This window comes from Misgurnus anguillicaudatus, chromosome 13 (genome assembly GCF_027580225.2).
Source record: "Misgurnus anguillicaudatus chromosome 13, ASM2758022v2, whole genome shotgun sequence".
In the NCBI taxonomy this organism is placed as follows: domain Eukaryota; kingdom Metazoa; phylum Chordata; class Actinopteri; order Cypriniformes; family Cobitidae; genus Misgurnus; species Misgurnus anguillicaudatus.
Window position 1 is genome coordinate 13095641 of NC_073349.2, and position 24106 is coordinate 13119746.

Here is a 24106-nt window from a genome sequence, read left to right on the forward strand (position 1 = left end):
GTCAATTCTTTTAACGCTGGATGTCAGTGATGATAAGCAGTTATGAATGTTACAGTGAGGTTATAAATGTAAAATCTGCCTAATAATGTAGCAAGTTCTCTGGAGCAGTGTAGCAAGTTTATAGTATAGTATAGTATAGTATAGTATAGTTATGTATCTATTCCCCATCAAGCCAAATCAAACGCAGCTAAGATTAAGTATCAAATTTAAAACTTGAATTTATCTTGAATTATTTTGTTTTCATACCCCATTGTTGATTTTTTTTCTTGTTTGAAGCATAAACATACACAAATTTAATGATGGAAAAAATGCTGGGTTATTTTCAACCCAGCGTTGGATCAAAAATGGGACGAACCCAATCTGTTGGTTGTAATTTAACCTATGCTTGCTTGATTAAACCCAAAATGCTTTTGTTTTAACCCACACTGTAAAAAATTATTTGCTACCTTAACTCTTTCCCCACCTTTGACGAGTAATCTCGTTAATTTAGAGAAAACATTTGCATTAAAAAAAATGTGTTTCTGATAAGGTTTTTTGTTAATATGTAATACTGTGATTATCCACTAGATGGCACTCTTACCCAATTTATAATAAAAAACGAAGTAAAAAAATATTTACTAATTTTAAACTCTGTGTATGTTTTGATAATCGTTCTAAATCTGATCTCTAACAAAATACCTTCACAAAAATGCAATTATTTCAGCTTTTTTTATTATTATTTTAAAGAAAAATACCCATATTTAAGAGTTTATAAGCAGAGAAAAAAAATAGATAGGCTGAAAGTATTTGTTTGTTTGTTTATTGTTTGTTTGAAAGCACAGGGTCTGTTCTTTCATTTTATATATTTGTATGTTTATATATTTTTAGAAGGTGGCATTTTGTAAAACTTGTGTGAAAATCACAAAAAAATGCTGGCAGGCAACTTTTAAAAAAATTGCTGGTGGAGAATAAGTTATTTTTTGTTGAATCAACTCAGATTTACAAGTCATGTCAACTTACTATTATTTATCTTGAAAAGAGATGAGTTATTGTTATTTTATACTATAACTATATTTTATAAGTTATAACAATTCATTAATACACTGTAAAAAAATACTTTGCTGCCTTAAATTTTTTTGTTAAATGAACTCAGATTTACAAGTCATGTCAACAGAGATGAGTTGTCACAACTTATAAAATGTAGTTGAGAAAAGTCAACTTAATTTTATAAGTTATAACAACTCACCTGTAGTTATAACAACTCATCTCTAGTCAAGATAAATAATAGTAAGTTGAAATGACTTGTAAAAAAAATTTTTTAAGGCAACAAAGTATTTTTGACAGTGTAGTAATAGTAAGTTAAAATGACTTAAATTGCAAATAAAAATTAAGGCAGCAAATATTCAAAATAAAAATATAAATAAAAAATGCAGCATTTATATAAATATTTTTGTTACTTTAACTTAACAAATTAAGTTAAACAATTTCAACATGTTTTTATAAGTTAGGACAACTTATCACTGATTAAAACTTAAAATAGTAGGTTGAATAGACTTGTAAAACCAAATTGTTTTAATGCTGCATTTTTTTACAGTGAACATTTTCTGCACAATAAAAAAAACTGCTGCAGAGCTGTGTGCAAGTTTAATCAAATTGGTTATGCAACTAAACCTACTATTTTAAGTTTTTGCATTTAGTTGACATAACAAATTAAGTTAAATATTTTCAACTTGTTTATGTCAAAGTAAAACAAAAACTTTTTTACAGTGTGGGTTAATAACTCAACGGCTGGAGTTGTGGGTTGAAAATAACTTATAGCATTTTTTAGAGTGTAAGCTTACAAGAATATGAAATAAAATGACAAAATTACTCATAAAGACAACAATTGTTAGTACAGTTTGTACTTTTAGTTTTATGGAGCGATTTAGCACATTCAAATGTAAAGTTAAGGCTTTTTCACTGGTAACCTTGATTTCAAGGGTCATACAAAATGAGTTTCTCTGTCATCTTTTCTTTTATGAGAGTAAGCATTGAACTGTTGACAGGTCTGTTTAAATGACACTGTTTGTCCCATTAAGCTGATATAACCAAAACAGCCCTTATCCTGTAGGTACTGTAGCTTACAGCTCTGTGGTTTCTCATGTGTGCCTTTTCTCGCTTCTGTTCACTGCAGGAAAGGTTGTGTTTACATTTTAAGGACTGGGTTTGAATCCCACTCAGGATGGCAATTTTTTCTTTATTCTTTATTTTAGAAAAGCAGTGAACGCCACGAGCAGATATTAAAATTGAACATATAATAAACAAATCACGATATGTAAAACTATTCTTCCCAAACACTTCAGAAACTGTGATTCTGATTCAGGTATATGAAGATGGGTCATTTCATCGAGTCTGAAATAATCATTGAGCTTATACCAGATAAAGCATTTATGCGCAGGGCATTATTCTGACAACAATGGGATTCTGTACATTTGTAATTAAGATGTGTTGTTGTATGAAAGAATATTTCCAAGTACGTTACAAAAAAAGATGTATTTTAACCCACGGCCAGGGCTTGTCCTCTATAGAGTCCTTTTTACAGAGATCAACTATTTTTACTGGTGATTTTGTAGCCACAAAATTATTCTCCTTTAGGAAATGATAAAAAAAAGGGTACTTCCAAAAAACAAGCACTTCCACAGTGATAGACTACATGTTTTTGTCACTTTTGTAGCATTGGTAGTTTCCTCGCTAAGGTTTTTCTTTCTTGTAGAGCAGGACAAGCTATGGCTGTGCGCAACTTTGGAAATGAAGTCTGGTAGCTGGTTTTGGATCGTGACTGTGTTTGTGTATCCTTGTACCTGTGCTCATTGATATCAGTGTTAAAAGAGAACAATAATGTCTGTTTCGTGGAAGTATCGTTCATTTCAGTGTTATATATGGGAAACTAAATAAAAAGTAAATAATGGTGATCTTTTTTGAGTATAGACTTGTATATGTGTGTCTCTGTATGCTTTCTGTACCAGATGAGAAGTTTGACTTAATGTTTTGGATTTGAAGGCCGCATGAAATCACTTAAATTTGTTTTATAGACTAGACAACAATAGTCTATTTTTAGGCCTAAGTGTACTTCCAATAGGAGTATGAATGACAAACATCTAAGCCTTCTACATACTGCCCTCTGCTGGAGGCATGAGGGAAGAGCAATTGAACATCTCCAACTCACTTAAACTGCATTGTAACCTGGTGATTAACCAGTATGTGCCATGAATATAGCCATAGATGCTGAAAAGGGCGTTAAGAATGAATAAACATGTTTATCTATTCCAGTTATTCCTTTTAAAACAAATATGAATGCTATATCATGTTTAAATAATTTTGTTTTCATCTTTGTCACAACAGTTTTGGAACAGACTTTCTCTGTGCTGAACTGACTGTGCCTGTGTGTACAAATCATTGATGGGTTTGGGTAGAGTGTTTGTCTTAGAGCCTGCGAGTCAAAACAATAGTGTTCAGCTTGGCTCAAGTCTGGGCTTTATGCAGACCAGTCAAGTTCTTCCACACCAGATTGAATCAATAATTTCTTTTTGAACCTTGCATTATACATAGAGGCATTGTCAGGATAAAATTAATAATGTGCTCTGCCCAAACTGATGCTATAAAATTTAAAAGCACACAATTCTCTAGAAAATCATTTTATGTTGTAGCATTAGGATTTGTGCTCACAGAAATGATTAAAGTCAAACATTATTATTAGAAGTGGGCATCTCAAAACTTTTGTCCATTATAGTGTATGACGGCATACTGTATGTATAGACTTGTAGGTACTAGGTATTGTAGGCATGTTTAGAAACGCATTTACAGTAGAAGTGATGTGAAGGAGTACGTATAGAAACACTTTTAAATACAGTATAGATGTGAAGGCTTACATAGGCTACAAACACTTATAGGCAGAGTATAAATATGTGAAAGCATATCAGAAATACTTGGGTACAATATGAGAAGGCATATGTATAGAGACACTTGTTGGTACAATATAGCCTATATTTGAAGGGATATGTATAGAACTGCTGTTAGGTACAAATATATGAAACACTTTACCTACAGGTGCTCACAGCTTACATAAACAGCCAATGACGATCTGTGCTGTGCTCATAACTTGATTTATAAGAGGCGTATTAAGGATTTCGTGAATTTATTGCTTAACAAGATATTATTACAATAAAACAGTATGGTAGAAATTATATATAGAAAGTAAGCAAAAGGTATAAGAGCAAAAAGAGACCAATTCCTTCTTCGTAAAAGACAAGTTCACAGTAAACAAAAACCATACTGTATAATAAATGCAGGGAAATTGTAAGGAAAAAGGCATCTCCATAAATTCTTACAACATATCATTATTTTGTTCTTTATAAACATTATAAACATCAGGGATTTATTTAGCAACTCTAAGAAATTTATATTGAAAAAATTCTAATAAAAGTAATTTTCAATTAGGTAAGGATTTTGCAAACATTTTTCTGTGAATATAATATTTACCATATAAAATATAAGGTTCCCTACATATTTAGACATTTTGCATTTGTGAGTATATAAAATATAACATCTTTAAAAGATAACACATAATTTCTTGGATCAAATAAAAAGGAGTTACATATTCAGACCAAATTTTTAATATTATATCACAATTATAAAATAACTTATGTAAGTTTTCCTAATGCATATTAAAAAATGTACATTTATTATCAGTATCCATACATTTTTTATAAGAATAAATTGCAAGGGTGTTTTTTCGTCATTTTTTTTTTTTTTTTTTAAGATATTGAACATAACATAAACATTTACATTTTTAACAAGACATCCAAAAAGATAACATATTTAAGAAATTGGATTTACATTACACAAATTTAGACAAATCAAAAAATAAATATTTTTTATATAAATAAAATGAGAGACCGCTTATACAAGTTCAATTTTCAATAACCTTAAATTCTTTGGCGTATAAAAAATATATTTCTACATTTTTTTGTTATCAATACTTTGGAGTTTTGAGTATTTGGTAACCCGTGGGCTGGCAACGCATGTGACGTCGTGCGTGTGACGTCAGCGCGTCAGGTGGGTTATGTTTACATCGCGTCAATTTTTCGCTGGCAAGTAAGGCGTTATTGTGCCCGTTTCCTCCAAACATGTCCCTGCGAAATTGACAACACTCACCGAAATGTAATCGATGGACGTTGTTGGTCTGTACGAGACAATCTCCGAGGTCCGTATTCACACGGTAAGAACAGACGTAAACTGCGCAGCGAGATATAATGAGTGCCAGAGCGTGGCAAAGAGAGATGCTTTTGTTTACATCGCTGGTTGCAGATAGCTCGTGCACTCGTGTGCATTAAACTACTGTTAAATGTTTAATATGCGCGTGACTTATATATTTTATTTTTTCTTGTTTAAAATCGGTTATTGGGTTAGAGCGTGTTTATAAACCTTGTTGTTTTTGTTCGAATCGTCGCAGTATCGTCCACTTTCCCTTACACTTTAAACAAGCGCTATGTAACAACCCAACGTTATTTTTTTTGTTTTGATACTGTAAATGTATATTATTCAGGTCAGACGGACCGCGCGCGTGTGTGTGTTGTGGTGTCACATGCTTAACGTTTGTTTGTTTGTTAAAAATAGGTGAAGGTCCATAACTCCAGTAGTACATGACAAAGATAAGCATTTAGGCAGAAGCGATATGTTTATTATAATGTATAATACTGACCTAAAATCTACTGAGTACTGTAGTTGCTTGAAAATGTTTATCATTCAAATTAGAGATGCACTGATCCCACAGGACAAATGCTGTAGTATACTTTAGTAGCCTATTTACTATAGTAAAATTCCTAGATTATATAGTGTTTTTAACCTTGCTATAGTAATATTTCTGTATACTACAGTGTTTACTATAGTTTACCAATTCACTAGAGTTACTACAGAATACTATAGTTTAAAGTGTAGTAGTTACTGTAATGTACCACAATGTAAACATTATAGTTAGTATACTACCGTATTTTTAATGTGGGATGTACCAATACTTTGTTAGCTTACTTGTTACTGTAACAATGATAAAACATCAACAAGTAAAATAAAATCAACAAGTAAAAGAAAAAAAGTTGTAGGTTGTAGACCCCTGCATTAGGCCCATGTAACTTTTTAGGCCACTTTCAGCTTTGACGTCAAAAATATAAAAAGAAAAAAATCATTTTATGCTTCTCATTATTTTAAGCAATCCAGTGATTTTTTTTTTACTTTCCTGACCTTTTTTTGCATGCCAATTATATTTGTAATGTTGAGTTCGACGCATTCATGTGCACGCCATTTCTGTAGACCTCACACAAAGACACCCCAAAACTTTGATGTTTTCTTTTAGAAATAAACACATTTCTACAATTGTCACTCATTTCTTTGGTATATGCATTGATATTATGTCAAATAAGAAATAAATGTATTGTTTTGTTTGTGAACAAATAGTACTTTTATCATTTTATATCTTTTCCTTTTAAATGAAAAGAAAGCTATCTCAGGGTCAAACTATAAACCTTACTGAAAGATAGATATAAAAATAAAGCACGTGAACTACAAACACTACATTTTAATGATTTATTGGAATATATTTTAATCTAGTATAGCCAACACAAGCTAACCTTGAATATTTTTTTTATGTAGGCACAATGAAAACAACTATGATGCTTAGTCCACAGTATATTGCGTGTATTTGTAGACATGTTATATTTGTAAAAAAAAAATATTGTTTACCATTTTTCACTGTTGAACCATTTAAACCCACATTATACGTTTCAATGAGGAATCCTTCTAATTACCAACGTTGATGATTTTCTAAATGAAAGTGTTTAACAATGACAGATCTTTGTGTGCTTTCACCTAACCAACCTTTAACCTTACCTTACTAACATCTTATTATTAATTTGGTCTATATTTAGATAGGCCTACAAATTAGCACCAATAATAGATGTCTGCAAACGTGTACCATTTGTTAGAAAAAACAGCACGTGTCCAAAAAACGGTAGCTAGAAAATGAGTTTGGAGTGGACAGAAAGTCTTTAAAGAAAAGATTGAAGGCCAAGAAAGCCAAGAGATGATGCTCATAAGGTATGCAAGACCTGTTGATTGGTACAGGTGATGGCTGATGAGTGCTATTAGTAAAATAAATAAATAAAAATTCCCTGTCACTACATTAATATTATGATGTTTTACTTCTTTTCAAAACAACACAATTTTATAAATCAATCATGATTTGGGCTCACTTGCAGGCTTAAATGGTGCCAAAATAATGCCCATGCATACGCTTAACACACATTTTTAGATGCGACATGTGAACGGCCCCATAAAAGTTGATCAAATATTAAACCGAGTAAATAAAAATCTTTCTGAGGGCCGGATTATGTTTTTGACGGTAAATGTTGGCCAAAGAAGGAAAGCAGTTTGAGACACCTGTTGTAAAATTTAGCCAGCAGTTACAAAGGACAATACAATCCAGCGGAGACGACTGCCTCCGAATTCTCTATGTAGGAAAACCCTGAGTGTATAGAAACCTTGGAGTGGCTTCTTGTTTTTTATTATATGTTTTTTTTTACAATGTGCTCTTTGCTAACCAAGTTAACCTTGGTTAGACAATGTGCTGTCTTGTCTACTTGCCAAAATAACAAACAAACACTAGCTGCTGTACATGGAGATTCGGGTTCAAGTTGTTGGAACATAACAGTGTGCCACTTTTTAACTTGGCATTGTCGGACCTCTAAAAATAGAGAGTGAAAGAAGAATAGCTGAAGGCAAATTGCACTATAGTAAGTTGAATGTTATGTTGGCTGGCATTTCAGCTCAGATACCTGACATGCTGTGAGTTGTAAATGATTAAATTGTTTTTAATTATTCTCTTCTCACCTGCTAATCTGTTAGGCATATTATTTATAACTAAATCAAATATAAACTTGTATGTCTGCATGTCATTAATGAATTAAGTTGTTGTTATATTAAGAATGTTTTATTTGGCAGACACTTTTATCCAAAGTGAAATACAACGCAGTACAAGATATACATTTTTAATCAGTATGTGTATTGCCTGGGTTCAAACCCATGACCTGTTGTGCTGCAAACGCTATGCTCTACCACTGAGTTATAATAGACCACAGACTTAAAAACACATTAGAATGTAATTTAAAAAGGGAAATAGGTCTGCAGTTTGTCAAAAAAAATTTGCATTTCAGTTTGTAATCCATTTTCAGGCCATACCATGCTTATCATACTTTTAAATGTATTTTAATCTACATTTTTCTAAAGAAAATGTGAAAAGTGCTTGTTCATGTCAAACTTATCTCGAGTGGTTGCTTTGCAGTTGCTAAAGTCTCTGGTGCAGTTTCTCTCTTTGCCATGCCAAAAGCCTCCACCTTCAATGTCCTGTTTCCGTAGATATGGCTGGGCGCTGTCGTCAGTGTTTTATCTATCTGTCCATTCACCAGTGAAAATAGTTACGTCAAATCACTTAGGAAAAAAATAAGCGTTGTCATTGAAATGTAATGCCTGGGATTGGGATTTGGAATAGCACCAATTTTGTATGTAAGAGTATGATTTTATTTTTATACTTTGTCTTAAAGGAATAATTTACCCAATAAATGAATCGTTTGTTATCATCACTCACCTTTATTTTTGAATAAACTGTTTCTTTAAGTTTGTGCTATTTTTCAGACAGTGATAGGCAAACCTCAGGTCTGTCTATAGAAGCTCTTCACCTGTCACCATGGGCGGAGCTGTCAGTGCAGGCGAGGACAACGATGAGTTGATTGACAACCTGAAGGAAGCCCACTACATCCGTTCAGATCTGGTGGAAAAGGCCTTCAGAGCCATTGACAGAGCTGAATATTATCTAGAGGAGTGTCGTGACAGTGCGTATAAAGACCTGGCTTGGCGGCACGGGAACCTCCACCTGTCTGCTCCGTGTATCTACTCTGAGGTGATGGAGGCCTTGGACCTGCAGCCTGGTCTGTCTTTTCTTAACCTTGGCAGTGGGACGGGTTATCTCAGCACCATGGTGGGCCTTATACTGGGTAAGTTTTTGGTTCTTGTTTATAAAATGCAATCTGTAAGTTTCGCTGCATCTCCTACTTCCTACTATATGTGACCCTGGACCACAAAACCAGTCATAAAGGTAAATGGTTTTAAGTTGAGATTTATAATTCATCTGAAAATTGAATAAATACTGTATTTTAAGGATGTATGGTTAGGATAGAACAATGTTTGGGTGAGATACAACATCTGGCATTTGAGGGTGCAGAAAAGGCGTGCCTTGTCCAAGTAAAGTCCTTAGCACATAGCACTAATGATAAATACATATTTACGGTAGGACATTTACCAAATATCTTCATAAAAACATAGAAGATTACTTAATATGATTTTATTGGAATAAAATAATAAATAATTTTGACCCATACAATGTATTTTTGGCAATTTGCTACAAATATACCTGTGCGACTTGTGACTCGTTTTGTGGTGCGGAGTCACATATAGTAGGTGAAAGTAGGGGAGAAGTATGCCTAAATTTAACAGTAAAACAAGAGGCAAAAAGTAGATGACCTCATACTTCCAGCTTGATTTTTAAGTGTGCATTTAATGAACACTTAACTGTCACGTGAGGCCTTGCGAGCTAAGGAAATGCCAAATTCAAAGAAGTGAATATAATAAAAATTCTGGAAATCGATGAACCCGGTGGCTCTTTAGTTGATTTAGGTACAGGATAATGTATTCATTCTGCTTAAATTGGAGCCTGGCTCCGCCCTCCTACGTGCTTCTGCTTAATTTTCATTTCGCTTCAGTACAACGTCTGGGACTGCTGAGTAGAGTTTCGTTATCTCTGGCAAAAATCTGCAGGTCCAATCAGCGAACAGAGGGGGGTGGCTAAGAACGATGACGTTGAGGTCGTTCGCCAGACACGTTATGGCCCTCCTCCCCACGGGGTTCGGGAAAAGTTTGATTCGTTAGGGATTGGTTATGGCAGATTCAGAGTGACGCTGGGCAGATCCAATAGTTTTAAACTTCAACAGAGGACCCTCCTTAACGGAAGTAACGCTTTGCAATGGAGCGTGGCCAGACTCTCTGTACAAATGAAATGAATGTACGAGAGTCTGGTTGGACCAGGCTACTTAAAGGTGCAGTGTGTAATTTTTAGAAAGATCTTTTGGCAGAAATGCAAAATAATATTCAAAACTATATTATTAGGGGTGTATAAAGACCTTTGATAATGAACCGTTATGTGTTTATTACCTTAAAATGAGACGTTTTTTATCTACATACACGAGGGTCCCCTTACATGGAAGTTGCCATTTTGTGCCGCCATGTTTCTACGGAAGCCCAAACCTTTAAACTAAGTTGTCTCCAACGAGGACATGTTTTTCCGGTGGCGGCTACCATAACTTCTCCATGTGTTTCAAAATTATGGTCGCAGTTGTTCTGGTTACGTCACAGGTTTATAATTTAAGATGTCGGGTACAATTTCACATGAAATGTCAGTTTGAGTTAATTTGACTTCAGCTCGTGTATCGATATAGATAGCACATAACCTGCCATTTTATATTCATACAGAGATGGCGATAGAGAGGCAAAAATTATTAATTTTAGCTTTAAGCATAAACCTCACTAAATGATGGTAATTTTTTTTTAATTTACCAATATAGTAAGAAATAATGTCACTGAATTTATATTCTTAGAAAAGCATTTTGTATTTAGGCATAATCTAAATCCTGTCAACATTTCAGTTGCTTAAAGTTTCGTTTCTATTGCGGTTTTAACAGTTTTGCATTGTTGCAAAGTAGCTTTACATATAATACATTTTAGATTAAACAGTAGAGACAATCTTGTTAAACTTTTTATAAAGATCATTTGTCTTTATTTTTATATATGTCTGCTTCCATGCGTTAAAGAAGACATAACATGAAAATCTGACTTTTTCCATGTTTAAGTGCTATAATTGGGTCCCCAGTGCTTCTATCAACCTAGAAAATTTGAAAAAGATCAACCCAGTAACTTAGTGTTAATAAACCATTCTCTGCAAACATGTAAAAAAAATAGGTAATTGAAATTAGGCTCCCCTTGTGATGTCAGAAGGGGATAATAGTACAGCCCTTAATCTGCACTATCCAACCACGGCCCTGCCATTTAGTGCAGAGATCAGCTCATTTGCATTTTAAAGGACACACCATTTTTGCTCACACATACAAAGTGTCAATTTTAACATGCTAAAATAAATTATCTACCGTATATGGTATTTTGAGCTAAAACTTCACATACGTACTCTGGGGACACCCAAGATTTATTTGGGTCTTGTGAAATGTCCCCTTTAAGGGTTAGATTACTCTAGTCAGGTTTGGTTTGCAATAAATTTTAGTTTGTAGTCGCATGAATAACTCATATTTAGTAAATCCTGCAGGTCCGTTTGGTGTAAATCATGGTGTGGAACTACATGCCGATGTTGTTGAATACGCATATCAGAAACTTGACCACTTCATCAAAACCAGCGACAGCTTTGACAAGTGAGCTATTACTATGAATTTGACAGTCTTTTACTTGTCATTGAATTGTATTACTTAATCAGTTTTGTTTTTATGGCTGCAGGTTCGAGTTCTGCGAGCCCACTTTTGTTGTGGGAAACTGTCTGGAGATCCCACCAGAGAGCAGACAGTATGACAGGGTTTACTGTGGTGCAGGAGTCCAAAAAGAGTATGAGAACTACATGAAGAACCTGTTAAAGGTTGGCGGGATCTTAGTTCTACCCCTGGAGGAGAAGGTTGGTGCATGTTTATTTATAAACTTCAGAAGTGATCTCAGAAAATTAAACGTTTGTATTCTTTTGCAATACATTTGCGTTGTAATAGTAATTATTATGCACATTATGTTGTGTAGTTAATACTCACTTAAGGAATTATTATAAGCTTTTTTATTGCAGTTAACCAAGATCACCCGCACAGGTCAGAGCACCTGGGACACCAAGAAAATCATTGCTGTGACCTTCGCCCCATTGGTTCAGCCCAAGCAGAATCTCAATGGCAGACCTAAAAGCGCTGTTTTACGTAAGTGCACTGAAGAGTCAGACATCTCATAGCCTGCTCACACCACGTCCAATACAATTGAGTAAATGATCATTGCAAATGATTTTTCACACCAAAACGATGCGCATTTGACATTCCCCGACTCATTTGCATGCTTGAAAGGAAAATATTCCGGATAATTTGCAAGCTGTTATGCAAAATGCAATCCAGCGTAAATGTCACATCTTGAAGTGTGATGATCACTGTATCATAGAGTCAGCCATAGTACATTTATAATGGAACAGTTTGACATATTACTACTCTTATTGTAACAATTTTATTTAAAACATTTTGTAAAATTACACACATTTATAAAAACTCTCTTTCTCTTCATTGTTTCTTCCAGCCATTTTTGAGGTAAGGACATTGCAGGACCTCTCCCGGATTGCCATCCGGCGCACTCTGCGTCAGCCCATATCCATGGGGGAAGGACGTACGAAGAGACGCGTCTCATTCCCGGGGGCTCGAGCCATGCACCGCTACGGCCCCCGGTTCGAACGCCGCCGCTTCTGTCGCCGTTTCTACAGGCAGTGCGTCAACTCTGTGGTCCTCCACGACTCCATGATTCCCACCGCCATGGACGACTGCAACTACCCGGGAGGAGTGGAGGAGGATGAAGATGAGGTGGAGGAAGAAGAGGAAAGAGGTTGTCGCAGGGTGAGAGAAGACCTGCCCGAGGAGGACGAGGAGGGAGGCGCTAGCAACGAAGATGAGAAAAGCAGAGGCGGGGCGGCCCGTGCCGAGCCTCCAGTTAATGTTCTGAGAGAGAGGATTCTGAGACTCCCCTTACCTGAGCCGCTGAAGATGTATCTGCTGTATTACAGAGAGAAATGAGACGTGGTAAGATCTAATAGGTGCGGTGTAGCGCTAAGGCGATTAGGCACAAAGGAAAGGCGTTTCTTCTTCGTAAACCTCTCTAACTACTGGATTAGCATGACAATGAAGTTCCCATTTAATGACATCATGATACCCCATCCTTTTGACAAGCAAAGCCACTGGATTCGAGATGAAAAACGTATCGCCTGTATAATTTCAGCGTTCCCCTCTGTGATCATGCTTACAGATGTCCCGCAACACTTCGTCCCTGTGGGAATTGCATTGGTTTGTATGGGAGGTGAGCTTGTTGTGTGGAGCTCTTATAGAGTAGCATCACTTTGGGATGTTGTATAGATTGATATTATGGACCAAAGGGTTGAATATTTTTTGATAGCTTTACACAGGACCCCAAACTGTTAAATTCTTCCCACTTCTCTGAAAGAATGAACAGCATCTGCATGTCTACTGCTGTTCTGCACTCACAGTTTTCAGTATTAGAGTTTGTGGTAGAGCGTGTGTCGTTTTACATCATTTAAATTTGATTGACACGTCGTGATGTCATGTCGGCTTATTCTGAGGCTGATATCATTTTTTGGGCCCAGTTATCAAATGTTGCCAGCTCTTAGATTGATACACAGACATTGTCATATGACAAACTAATCCTAATTCTGTTGGAAAGATTGTATGGAATAAAAATAATTTTTAGTGAAACTCTATTTATTGATAAGTAAGTTAACACAAACTTTTAATAGATTTTGTTAGAAACATAAAGCACTTTAGTCTTTTCACTACAAATTCAAAATTATAATTCGTTAATCGTTCAATCAACGGCCCTGCTCAGGAATATTTAGTTAAAAAAAGACCAAAACATAAAATGAACTTTATATTATTTGACCAAAAATAGCAAAATACTATTTTTTGTACATCACCAAGCAGATGAAAAAAGAACACTTGGATTTTGAAATAACAGGATCTAATTTCTACATTAAGTTTTGTTTGCAGGTGCTTCTCTTCATTTCTATTTGATATTACTAATGTTTAGGTAGCTCTTTAATCCAGGCTATTATCATCATCTGTGAATTATTTTGCTGTAAACTGACGTACAAGCATATCTACCAGGTTTTGCTTTAAAAGGCTGTGCTTGTAGGTAATAGACCCTTCAATAAAGTTTGAATTTGCACACTGAAAAAACTGAAGAGTGCTAGTGTTCATTTTTCATCTTAACCTACTTGAATTTTCGTGTGTTTATGTATCAAGGCCAGGCTTCAGATTACCACACTATGACATCACCATATAAGGAGAGGAAGTTAGGGATGAAATGAAAGTTGACTGTGAGAATGACACATTAAGGTAATCTTTTATTTTTATGGAAGCTAAAGTGTAATTTTTGGATGGATAAGGTCATCTATAATAGGAGTCTTTTATGCAAACACAGTAAAGGTTATAAGATATTTTATTTAAGTGACATACAATAGAATGTAACAAGTGCACATCATCATTATAAACTATTTACAATGATTACATATAAATATGATACAATAAAAAATAATAATAAATATAAAACAGTAATAATATTAACAACAAATAATAAAAATTATGCAATAACAATAATAAAAAATTATACAATAATAATAATATAATATTTTTTAAGGTCTGGTGTAGTCTGGTCTGCTCAGTCCAGTTTGGTGTCCAGCACTTTTGTGTCCAACCTTAAAAAAGGAAACAAAGAAAAATCTTTATTTAGTCTCCTGTTTACCTAGTCATTATATTTATAATAGGATCAAGCGTTCGACTAGAAAATCTGTTAACTAAACAATGTCCCCTGTTCACTTCAACACCTCTATACAGACTCTGACTACTCTGTCTGTAACGCTACCTCAAGACAAACAGCAATGATGAACAGAAGCCCCTGCCTGACTTCATTCTGGATTAAACCATCTGTGCTGTAAGATCTGCTGTAATGAGGGGCGTTCGGCTGGATCACGTGCTAGACATTGTCTTATAAGACTACAACATTCTGTAAAGATGAGAGCTGGTTAGTCATGATCACATCACATAACTTAATGTATACATACCTAAACTGTGGCTACTATGAGGTTCATATTATTTACTTAAGCCTCTGACTACATTATTTGAACCTCCATGTTCAGAGAGTCTCACTGTTTAACCTTTGCTATACTTGCTAGATTGGATTCTGTATTGTAACTGTACGTTTTCAACATTTCTGTGATTTTCTTTTCAATAGTGCTATTCATTCACCTTCAGATAAGCTGGTATTCGCAAACTGGACTTCTTTGGATTTCACATACGACTTGTATCCATTAACCATTTCATACAGGACCATTCCTAGACCCCAGACGTTTGCTGGGATGGCGTGAAACTTCCGGTTCTTTCTGACTTCCGGTGGAATGAAATCTTTTAGCCCTGTAAGCAAAGCATTTTCAGAGTTGAGCAAATCTGTAAAATGGATAAAAAATTTCCACATTGTGCTATAGGAAAACAAAATGCCAGTTCACCTATGTACTTATGACTTTTGTAGACGCCATCAGTATACAGCTGACCACAGCCGAAGTCAATCAGCTTGGTGTCTAACGTCTCTGTGTTGACTAGGAAGTTGCCTGGATGGATGTCGCTGTGAAAGACATCGTGATCATAGCAGTTTATTACTGCCTGTACTGTTTGACGCATTATTACACGAGCGGTTTCTTCACTCAGTGTACGATTGCGTTTCATGATGTGGCTCAAGCTTTGGCAGGGTTGAGGGTACTCCATAATGATCACGATGTCTTGTGAGTCTATAAACCATTCCAACATTTTTATGGCATATTGACTTATGGGAGCTTGATTCATCTTAATCAATAGTGCCACTTCTACAGGCAGAGGTTTGGAATAGCCCGGCTAAAGAGAGAAGACAAAAAAGAGCAAATTTAAGATAAAATGTATATTATCACAAGCAATTATATATTCAATAATATTTGCCACTCACAATAACAATGGTCTCTCTACTCAGCCGCCTGGAAATGATTTTAATGGCAACCTGCAAAAGAAAAAAGTCCTCGTACATGACATTTAATCTATATGTTGTAGTGATCAAATTGTGTATCGTAGTGTATATTGTGTTTCTTGAATTTGGTAAGAGCACACTACCTCTTTGCCATCAGAAATGCGGGTACCAGTACGGACCAATCCAAATCCTCCTTCTCCCAGCAATTTGCCAAACTTATAGTAAGACTCCACAACTCCTGGCAACACATGATAATATTGTCTATGAGTTATTTGATTGTCTTGCATGAACTACAATTGCAATGTGATCAAATGAAACATAAACTAAAAAAAGTTATATCAGACTCACCCTCTGTAGGCTCAAAAAGAGCTTCATTAGAAGCAGTTGTGTATGCCTCCATCGGTTCCACTTTACCCTTAAAACAGCAGTTTAAGGTTTGCATTGCTTTATCCCACTTTCTCTTAAAATACCCACAGATTCCTGTCTGCTTTTTCGTTGTGGCAATTTCTTCTAATTCAAAAAGCAAAACGTAATTAGTAAAAAACATCTCTGATCACAGTATCAATTATTTGTTGCAGCTTGTATTTGGCTCATTTCATCTTACCTTTCATGCCATGATCACTGTCCAGTCTTGTGGGTTCTTCCTTTGTACTGTTTTCAACAGTGTTTGTTTCGTACAAGCTCTCACTGGAGCTGCTTTCAGTTGACAGACGAGATTCTTTCGACTGATAGAAGAAAGAATTGCTGCTAAGGCTAAACAGCTTCGATCTGTCAACATCTTTCCTCTGATCCGCTCCGCACTCATCGACAGGAAAAAATAGTGCTTGCTCTAAATCGAAGAGCAAAATGTAATTAGTAAAAAAAATCTCTGATCACAGATTAAATATAAATTATTTGTTGCAGCTTGTATTTGGCTCATTTCATCTTACCTTTTATGCCTTGATCAACAGTTAATGTTTTGTAAGAGCTTTCACTGGAGCTGCTGTCAGTTGCCATACAAGATGCTTCTGACCGATCAGGGAAAGAATCGCTGCTTAAGGTAAACAGCATTGGTGCTGGCTCACCAATAACTCCGCAGCCATAGTCGGAGAGGGACAAGCTGTACGAAGGGTACGTGCTGTCCGAATGGGACTTGTCCGAATGGGACCTGACGTCCGCTCCAGAAATGAGATCCGCGTCAGAAGTTTGGCCTGGCATTGACCAAACCCTAGCTGCACTGTCATTAATAACCGGACGTGCATCGGATGCACACGGGACAGACAGCCTTGGATTAAAAAAACTTGTGTCCGGTTGTAGTGGTGGAGCGAAAGGCTCCACTTTGTGGCGGCTGAGGAAATGGCGCTTTGCAGCCATCCAAGTTCCTTTGATGAACCCGCAGATCCCTGCGCCATTCCTCCCTTCACCACGTTGTACTGAAACAGAGAACCAAACATTTGTACATTAGAAGAAATGTAAGCTGTTATGGTGACTACGTGTATACTGTATTGTTTTCAATGCTATTGTTGTGTAGGTTATACTATTTGTATTGGAAAATGGATTTATTTGAAAATGTTTATACTCATCCAATGTGATGTATGTTATCTATTGTTGTATTTTGCCGTTTTACACCACTTCCATTAAAAATGCTTGAATGTAGTTTACATGTTCAGTTCAGTTCGTACCATTTGGGCTGTCTTCCCGCTTTCTGCTAGTGGAGGGCCATGCATCCCGTGACTGGATGTTATTCAGATCAGGGACACGGCCACCTCGAACACTAGCTTCCAGTCCCTCTGTGTAGTTGAGGGACGGACCTGCTGAGGACGCAATGTTAAGTAGTCAGATGAGTACATGTTGCTTAACCTAGCACAATGAAGACCTGACCCCATTTTAATATTTACAGATGTTAGATTTAACTGTGCGAAAATTAACCCATTTACTTAATGCGTGATATTTAGGTGGTTATATACATGTTAAATACAGGTCTTCCATGTAATAAAAGTATAAATGTAGTTTGTGCGTTCAGTTCATCTCACCTTTTGGACTTTCGTCCACAGTGTGTGTCGGGGACACCTTCATGAGCTTTCCATCAGCGGAGAGCGACGAATCCCTCGATTGAACGTGAATCAATTGGGGGAATCGGTCACTGCGCCCGCCGACGTCCAGTCCATGGGCATCTTTACACTCACTGGTGCCAGCCTCGATGTTGGTGAGGGGCCAACCAGCTGAGGACATAATGTTAAATAAGTGGTCAAATGAGAAAATACATGTGTTTGTAAACTTGTGTATTCCTGCACAATCTTTCTCCCTTTTTTTCCAAAGTTAATAAACTGAAAATACAAGAAAATTGTGACCATTTATCAAATGTTCTTATTAGAATTAACATAATGTGTGATATTTAAGTTGATATTCAGACATTTTCATGTACTTTTTAATATACTCAGGGTTGTGGCAAGATTTTTTTGGGGGGAGTAATCGCATGTATAATACAATCACCCCATCATTCCTTTAATACATGTTAATTTTGCTAATCACCTTTATTTTCTAATATATTAATCATGCATTTTCTGTAAAGACGATTTGAAGCAATATTCATTGTAAAATCCGCCATACAAATAAATGTGAAGTATTTAAATTAAATTAAGGGAATTCTTGTTTGGCTTCTGATCAGATAAAAGTCCTACTCGGCTAAAAGCAGGCAGATACACTATTTTTGTATTTTGAACAGCAGTTAGCAAGTAGAACCAAAGATATTAAACACAGTCGGCCTAACGTTACTGTGATTTTTATTATTGTAACAGCGAGTCGGCCCACAATGCCCTGCGGCACATCAGGAAACCTCCCAGTGCTCCAGATGTCCTGACAGCACACTTTTCAAACTAGTGCATCATCTCTGGTGTTTTAATCTAGATCCAGATAAGAAGCTATGGTGCTTTAAGCTCCATCTTCACAAAAACAATCTATATTTTCTTTAGGCTGGATTGTTATTCAGCAGAGTGAGAGCGTGTCTCGCGCCAAATGCGTGAGGCAACCCTGATATACTTAATTGACCGAAAACCGTGTCCAGTTAGACATTAAAACAATGCGTATTTGTGCGCTAATCTACTAAAAGTAAAGATTTTCTAACAGTTAACTAATATCAGCATAAATGTATTTTGCATCTCACCTGTTGAACTTTCGTCCACAGCGTGCCTCAGTCGAGACACCTTCATGAACTTTCCGTCAGCCGTGTGCGATGGATCCCACGATTGAACGTGAATCAATTCGGGGAACCGATCACTACAACCGCTAACTTCCAGTCCATGGACATCTTTCAACTCATCGGTTTTTCCCTCGAAGGGTAAACGTGATGAGGACATGATGTTCGATAAGTTTTGAAAGCTTTGTTCGCTTTGTAAAGGTTTTGTCTCTCTCTGTGATTTTCTTTGCATCTGCTCAGATAACCACTGCATGAGTGAGTGACTGAAATTCTGCGCGCTGCGCTTTATATACCATTCTATTGAACGCCAGCATTATGACGTCACAATACAATACACGATCGTCACTCCTCTGTGAGCGCACATAACAATTGAGCAGTGCCTAAGTTACACAGGTTATTAATAATCTATTTTTGTATATTTTTACATGTTCAAAACTTAAATAGGGGAAGTGCATTTTTATATACTGTAGTTTAATTTTAATTTAATTTATATAATAATAAACTTAGTTTAATATATTTGTCCTTTTAATGCCACAAGCCTGTTTTTCACCAATAAATGTTTTATTTGAACAAGAATCTAACTTTTTTTTTTCATTTAAATCACATAGGGGCATTTAAAGCAGACATAGTTTGATGACACAAGTCAATTTTTCACATGAGTTGTCCTCTTTACAGGTAAAACTAACATACAGAATTATGTTTCATGATGTCTGTTATCAGCAATATGGTCTTCAAAGAAAACATCACCGGCCTGTGTCTGCACAATAGTGCATCCAACCTCTTTTGGCATTAAGCATATCCGCGCTCATCCATCAACATGATGCAGAGAGGCCTAAATGAATCCAGGGTGGAATTTTTCAATAATTCAGATCTTAAAGCAAATTGAACTTTAATTACAAAATGGTTTAAAACAAGTGTGGGCTTCATCACTGTTAACTAAAATAAATGACATTTTAATTCAAAAACAAAATCAGTGCATGAATTTAAAAAATATTTTCTTTGTGGTTGTATATTTAAACATTGAACTCATGTCTGACTTGATATGACCACATGGACAAATCTATAAATCAGACTGCAGACATGCAGTTATATTTCTAGCTTATAGGTGATTATATAATTGCAGATACATTTGCTGTTCAAAGTCAATTTTCAAAAAAAAAAAATTTAAATAGTTATACTTCAATAATTAAAAAAAAGTGTTATACTTTAATTTGGTAATCATTGTTATGGATCACAAAATGTTATAGGCCATGAAAATATACTTTCTGTAAAAAGTGTTAGGTAAGGGGAATAGAATATACAGTTTGTACAGTATAAAATGCATTACGTCTATGGAATGTCCCCACAAAACATGGAAACCAGAATGTGTGTGTGTGTGTGTGTGTGTGTGTGTCAACACGAAGTATGGTCAAATTTTTGCATGTACATGAAGATAGGAGTAACTGCAGAAGCACAGAACCGTTATGTACAGTGGCAGCCGGTGACTTTTTTCGCCTTGTCCGAGGCGCTCGATGCAAAGTTCGTCATGTGTGTGGTTTGTGATTTCAAAATATGTGTTCTGTGCGTCGAGTGATTTTATGTGCATCACGTGTCTTGTCAAAATAAGTGCCTGCTGCAGACGTGTCTAAGGGGTTTGTGATACAGGAGACGCTCGCATTTGCCAGATACTCGCTTAATCTCATGCGTAATCAGAGTTTACTGTTAAGTGAATGTCTTACGAGTATTTTGTGAACGTGGGCGTCTCTTTTATCATAAACGGTTTTGACGCGTGTGCAGCAGGCAGTTACTTTGACAAAACACGTGATGCACATGGTTCACATGACGAAACAAACACATATTTTGAAAACGCAAGCAACACACATGAAACTCCGAACACATATTTTGAATTAGCGCCCCTCGGATGAGCTGTCACGAGACGTCACTGATCATGTACCGTCTGAGGATAACAGTGCTGTCTGAGACCGGAAGTGGATGGAGTAGCAGTGTGTGCCTGCATAACTTGTGTTCAGTTTATTTATTTTCTTAGTTTGCATTTTGTTTTTTTAATTAACTGTATTTATTTTAAGCAGGTCCAGCTAGTGTGTTATGATTTTCCTATTTAAGAGGACACAGGAAAAAACACTCTTTTTTAGAATTAAAAAAAATTGCTTTGTTTTTATTAAAAGATTTGTGTTTAATTTATATTGTCAATCATAAACCGACCACTCTTCGTCTTTTACTCTATGGTAACAGTTTGACGGTAACAGAATTGACACTGACTAATTCAAACAACAGGTTAATATATTATTATGGCTTATAACATCGTCATGTGATTCATGATTACCAAATTATTAAAATAATGTAAAATAAAACAATTTGAAAATAGCTGATAAAATAATGTCTTTGGACACCAAATGTACCTCCAATATCAATCACCCCTATAATAGTTGTTTTAAGTCATGCCAAACAATCTTTTAACTATGTAATAGAAACAAATGAGTTATGCAATATTAATACAGCCTGGAGGAGTCCAACATGAATATTCATTACGAGTTCACTTACGAAATTCAAAATTTATTATTACAAATGTTTAAAATGTAAACCAGTATAAGAGTATTGGCATTAGGATTTGAAATACAGATTCTGATAAGCTGTGTTTAATATTTGATGTATTCTGGTAAACAGAAGAAATCAGTTGAATCAAGTGAAAATGATACTTAAATCTCGTATGCAAAAATAAATTTGTACAGAACTTTAAATAATACATTCAAAAAGAATACAAATCTAAGCAAAGAAAATAAGAACCTTAAAAAGAATCTACAATTGCTTATAAAATTGACTAGTAGGGTCATAAATTAGCCTTTTAAATGATGCTCTATTTATTATTTATTTGCAATGCAGAAATATTTACCTACATCTTAATATACATAAACTGTATGCTTTGTCACAAGGGGTGATAGAACCCTATATATAGCAGCAGCAGGCAATGGTATTACCATCAAGGGTAAAATCTAAATATTAAATACAAACCTGAATAAACAAAGTAACACTGAAATAATTCTGTATTTAGGCATGTGTTAAAAAGAGCAAATTTGCTCACAAATTTAGGGTACAATATTTAGCGCTCAGGTCAAGGGACTCTCAGACCAATGGGAGTTGTATTCACTTCCATATTTAATGAGAAACTAAGGCACCTTTGAATCCTGATATTCTTAGTGTGTGATGACCTTTAACCCCACCTCTCCTCCCAAATCCCATCCTTTCAAAGAAAGTCTGGAAAAAACACAGCAACTACAGGATACAGCGCTGACTGCAACAACAGCCTATTGAAAAACATCTTACTTGCCTCTTCTATCGGCCCTGCTTCTGCCAAGAGATTGTTTTGGGATCTGGCCAATGACGTAATGCTCTTGTTCTCTTGTCAGATAACAAATACAGTGGACCAGCATAAATCTCCAGCTAAAATTTGTTAATCCTACAACTGGAAAAAGTAGACTACTAGCACCCACATAAAACAATCCCACAAACGACATGTATCTAATGGATAGTATGTCCAGACTGTTTGTTGTCTTGACCTTTGACCCCACCCACACACAGACATTTACACAGACACCAAACACATAACATTGTGCTGAAATGCAAGCTAAATCAAGTTAAAAACCATTTCAGGTTGATAAGCAGGTCGTGGGCGCTGACCTGACAGATTTAGGAAATATTACTGTTATTGTGCCACAATTCAAAGTTTTGAAAGCTTTTCAGGCCAGAATGTATGTTTTTAAAGCAAAAATCTGCGGTAGGTTCATAAAGATATCATCTATTTAACCTCTTTAACCTCAAAGGCTATTTTGGGGATTTCCACCTGGATATGGCCAATCCAATTTCAAAAGCTTCCCATACCCACATGCAGAGGTGTACATACAAGAATTTGGTATCATTTTACAGAAAACCCTTTGAAATTACATAAAACACTGGTGAAAGTGCTAAACATGGTTGTATGTGTTGTCAGTCCTCTAATAAACACAAAAATAAAAAGGCGCAGACAGTTTTGTTTGATTCCAGCAAATGTCAGCTTTTAGAGGAAAAAGGAAAATAGGCTCTATTCTGATGAATGCAAAAGTTATTCTCCATCAAGAATAGGAATGGTCCATCAAATTAGGAAATTTTGTGTTATAAACCCTGTCTTTGGCAGTGGATTTCTCAAGCTTTTTGTGGTCTATAAGACCGGAGACAGTTCTGGTTGTTACCAGCAGGTGGCAGTAAACGCCAGAAAAAACAACCATTTGTTTACGTTGAAGAGCGAGCGGGGAAGTCCCGTTCAAGTCAGAGGAGTAAAATACATTTTTCACATAAAGTACTTTGTTATGTTATATCTTTTTTTTACAGTCTATGGTATATTTGTTGCAGCCCGCAATTAGTTGCAACCTGTGGTCGTCAACGTTTGCTCTTATCAATTTAAGTATACGTTTGATTAATAATATAGTCGAGAAAGATTCATAATTTAGAAAGTATCACATTTAGGTGTAACACGTTACCGACAGTGTGATATCACTGAAGGGATTTATTCGTACATTATTATCCCACTTATTACACAGCTATTCCTATACGAAATATATATAAAAAATATATTTTTTTAAAGTAAACCGTCTACGAGGTAAACCTGTTTCCTAATGGCTGTAAGCAAAGACGCCTTAAAAAGTCCATACAAGATAAACATTCAATTCATTAATTTCTAAATCATAGCCTATATATTTTAATAATTATGCATATTTTTATTGTATCCATTCATAGGTCTTAAACTGCATGTGGTAAGATTACTCTAGGCTTACCCGAAATGTTTTACTCCAAAACATTATAGCAAAAAAACTTACATTTCACCCTAAAGGCACTACTTTTATTGTAGTCATAAGTTAAGTTCGTTTTTATGTCAAAAGAATAACTTAATTTAGTTACGACTTAATGCGGTAATTGTAATGTAGCAACACGTGTATGACGTGTCTTGTGGTAAAACTGCCGACCAATGGGATCTCTGGATCTGGATCC

General features: G+C 35.6%; 2 protein-coding genes across 9 annotated transcripts; one reads left to right on the forward strand and one right to left on the reverse strand.

The window, feature by feature from the left end:
* The first annotated feature begins 5054 nt into the window (after positions 1–5054).
* On the forward strand, positions 5055–17900 carry pcmtd2b (protein-L-isoaspartate (D-aspartate) O-methyltransferase domain containing 2b). Of its 7 annotated transcripts, XR_012372872.1 has the most exons (11): positions 5055–5236; positions 8701–9059; positions 11435–11537; positions 11620–11791; positions 11951–12074; positions 12439–13206; positions 14166–14258; positions 14757–14943; positions 15154–15334; positions 15448–16760; positions 16863–17547. XR_012372872.1 is itself a non-coding variant. In XM_055189378.2 (6 exons), exons 2-6 carry the CDS (start codon positions 8753–8755, stop codon positions 12924–12926), a joined length of 1194 nt encoding a protein of 397 aa, XP_055045353.1. In that variant the 5' UTR covers positions 5055–5236; positions 8701–8752; the 3' UTR covers positions 12927–14099. The 7 variants fall into 7 exon arrangements, 1 of the variants encoding a protein (XP_055045353.1); XR_012372873.1 differs by lacking the exons at positions 15448–16760; positions 16863–17547 and adding an exon at positions 17604–17900; XR_012372871.1 differs by having other exon boundaries at positions 15154–16760.
* On the reverse strand, positions 14272–19325 carry LOC129431465 (uncharacterized). Of its 2 annotated transcripts, none has more exons than XM_073875054.1 (11): positions 19055–19325; positions 17925–18113; positions 17574–17705; positions 16842–17324; positions 16517–16741; positions 16261–16422; positions 16056–16150; positions 15895–15945; positions 15425–15806; positions 15168–15332; positions 14272–14617 (listed from the first exon to the last, which is right to left on the reverse strand). In XM_073875054.1, the coding sequence occupies exons 1-11, from the start codon at positions 19317–19319 to the stop codon at positions 14427–14429; spliced, it is 2340 nt and encodes a 779-aa protein (XP_073731155.1). In that variant the 5' UTR covers positions 19320–19325; the 3' UTR covers positions 14272–14426. The 2 variants fall into 2 exon arrangements, with proteins under 2 accessions (XP_073731155.1, XP_073731156.1); XM_073875055.1 differs by lacking the exon at positions 14272–14617 and adding an exon at positions 14787–14925.
* Between the last annotated feature and the right edge of the window lie 4781 nt (positions 19326–24106).